Source organism: Populus nigra, chromosome 2 (assembly GCF_951802175.1).
Source record: "Populus nigra chromosome 2, ddPopNigr1.1, whole genome shotgun sequence".
NCBI lineage: Eukaryota > Viridiplantae > Streptophyta > Magnoliopsida > Malpighiales > Salicaceae > Populus > Populus nigra.
The window spans coordinates 38,631,130-38,633,269 of NC_084853.1; the positions used below are offsets into that span (position 1 = coordinate 38,631,130).

Here is a 2,140-nt window from a genome sequence, read left to right on the forward strand (position 1 = left end):
AACCCTTGTGATTACTTGATCGATCAGTCTCCTAAGCCATATTAACTTTGAAACAAGATTTTCACTATCAGATCTTCTAATAGAAGGTATAAATTGATAGGTTGATTAGTCCCATATACAGGATTCCCTTATTATGTTGCCACCTGCAACATTATACACTACAATCGGCCTGCATATATATAATCGTTGATGTGCAAGCTATGGAAAATTATTACAGAAATCTTAAGAAGTGAAGATGCAGTTTGAGCTTATGTTGTAGAGAGGGAGAGAGGAAGAAAATACAAAAAACATATATAAACGATATCCTGTCTGTCAGATAATATATTTATGCACAAGAAACAAAAACCATCTGGTACGATTGGTCCCTGATCTGACTAACATCTGTCATCAAGATGCAGAAAAATATTACTGTGCAGTGATTTATATTTATATATAGATCTAGAGAATTTACCTGTTTACATACTCATCATCTGGATCCTTTCCTTGTAGAACATGACATGGTAGTTTTATTCTTTATGATATTTACTTCAATTTTGATGTATATAAAAACAATATATTCAAATTACCATGCATGCAATTCATCATCTGATCATCATTCAGAGTATAAATCGGCTATACTTTCCATCACCGTAACCTGAGTAGCAAGGCATTTTATGTAATGTGCAGTTTCATCCAACAAGCTGCAAATATCCATCGAATCCCCTCCAGGAACAAGCTTTCGAAGATTATCAGCACGACTGGGCTCTCTTGAGATCACCTGCACCTTATTTTCCTTTCTTAGAACTCTCTTCTTCTTAGAAACCAAGCATCGCTTTCTCAAACCAGCTCCCTGGATTCTGGCTCGGTATCTAAGCTTGAAAAGAAGGGCTCGGCTCCAATTTTTTCTTGGCCCAACTACACAAGCCATCGATCTATAAGCAGCGGTCTTTATTCTCTGAGCATTCCTTTTCCTGATCTCTTCATTTGATTGGAAACCAGTACCAGTACCAGTGCCGAGTCTATCACTCCTTTTCACTTTCAGAAGGGATCTGAGAAATCTACGGGCAAACCTGTTCTTAAGAGACCCCGTGTGTGTTGTAGCTATTACATGCTTTGAAGTCATGGCTGTAAACCGAGTTAATTTCAAGGAAAGAATAACTAGAGAAAACAGTGAAGGGAATATTAGGGTTTTCTAGCAGGAATTTATATAGAAACTACAGCAGCAGGAGTACTAGTATAGTACTGTGAATGAACTATCCCGTAAAATCCTAGTACTAACTAACTAACTCTGACACAAGTCACTTTATGGGGGTGAAAGAGGGACAAGTGAGCATTTGAGATTGGAAGTTAGGATTTTCTTCTGACACAAAGGGGGCCTCTTGCTTCCAAGGTCGACAAAAGCCAAAGTTCCATCATCTCTGACACTCGCACACAAATCAGCTCTTAATATTCTAAAAAGCCTAGGAAAGAGAGAGAAGGCTTTCTTCCATGGGCATGGAGAGCTAATTATGAGATTTTGAGGGGGAGAGTGAGAGATAGAGAGAGAGAGAGAGAAAGCTAATATGGAAGGAATATTAGATGAGAGTGGAAGGGATTGAATTTGGACGGCTAGAGAGAATTTTAGCCTTTATGTTTTCGGCACCTAAAGGATTTTTTTAATCAATAATTTTTTTTTTCTGGCTCTTAGAGCATTCTTCAAATAGATTCCATCACCCTAATATTAAATCCCTCTTCCATCAAGCTTTAAATATATCATTTGTATTTAAATGGATGTATATATTTGTATATATATATATAAAAAACTATCCTTCTTATCATATTTTTTAGGATTCAAACCTCCACAATAACAAAATAAAAATAAAAAAACACATTTACCATTAATCCCAAGCCTTTGTTAAATTTTATTATCAATAAATTTATCATCAAACCAGCTTCCTTACAATATTAAAAAATAATATAAATTATATTTTGAAATCTTATCTAATAACTTAAGTTATTAAATTATAATGATCATTTGATATAAAAACCTGATAATCAAACTAAAAAAATATATTAAAAAATAATATAAATTATATCTTAAAAATTTACATAATAAAAAATACTACGTTCAACCATACACATCCTTATTAATCTACAAACCATCTTACCAAGTTCATCTTTG

At 34.1% G+C, this 2,140-nt stretch overlaps 1 protein-coding gene across 1 annotated transcript; it reads right to left on the reverse strand.

Moving 5' to 3' along the window:
• Positions 1-270: 270 nt before the first annotated feature.
• Positions 271-1,641, reverse strand: LOC133681748 (transcription factor IBH1-like). The gene has a single exon (XM_062104874.1). The coding sequence runs from the start codon at positions 1,100-1,102 to the stop codon at positions 593-595; it is 510 nt and encodes a 169-aa protein (XP_061960858.1). The 5' UTR covers positions 1,103-1,641; the 3' UTR covers positions 271-592.
• Between the last annotated feature and the right edge of the window lie 499 nt (positions 1,642-2,140).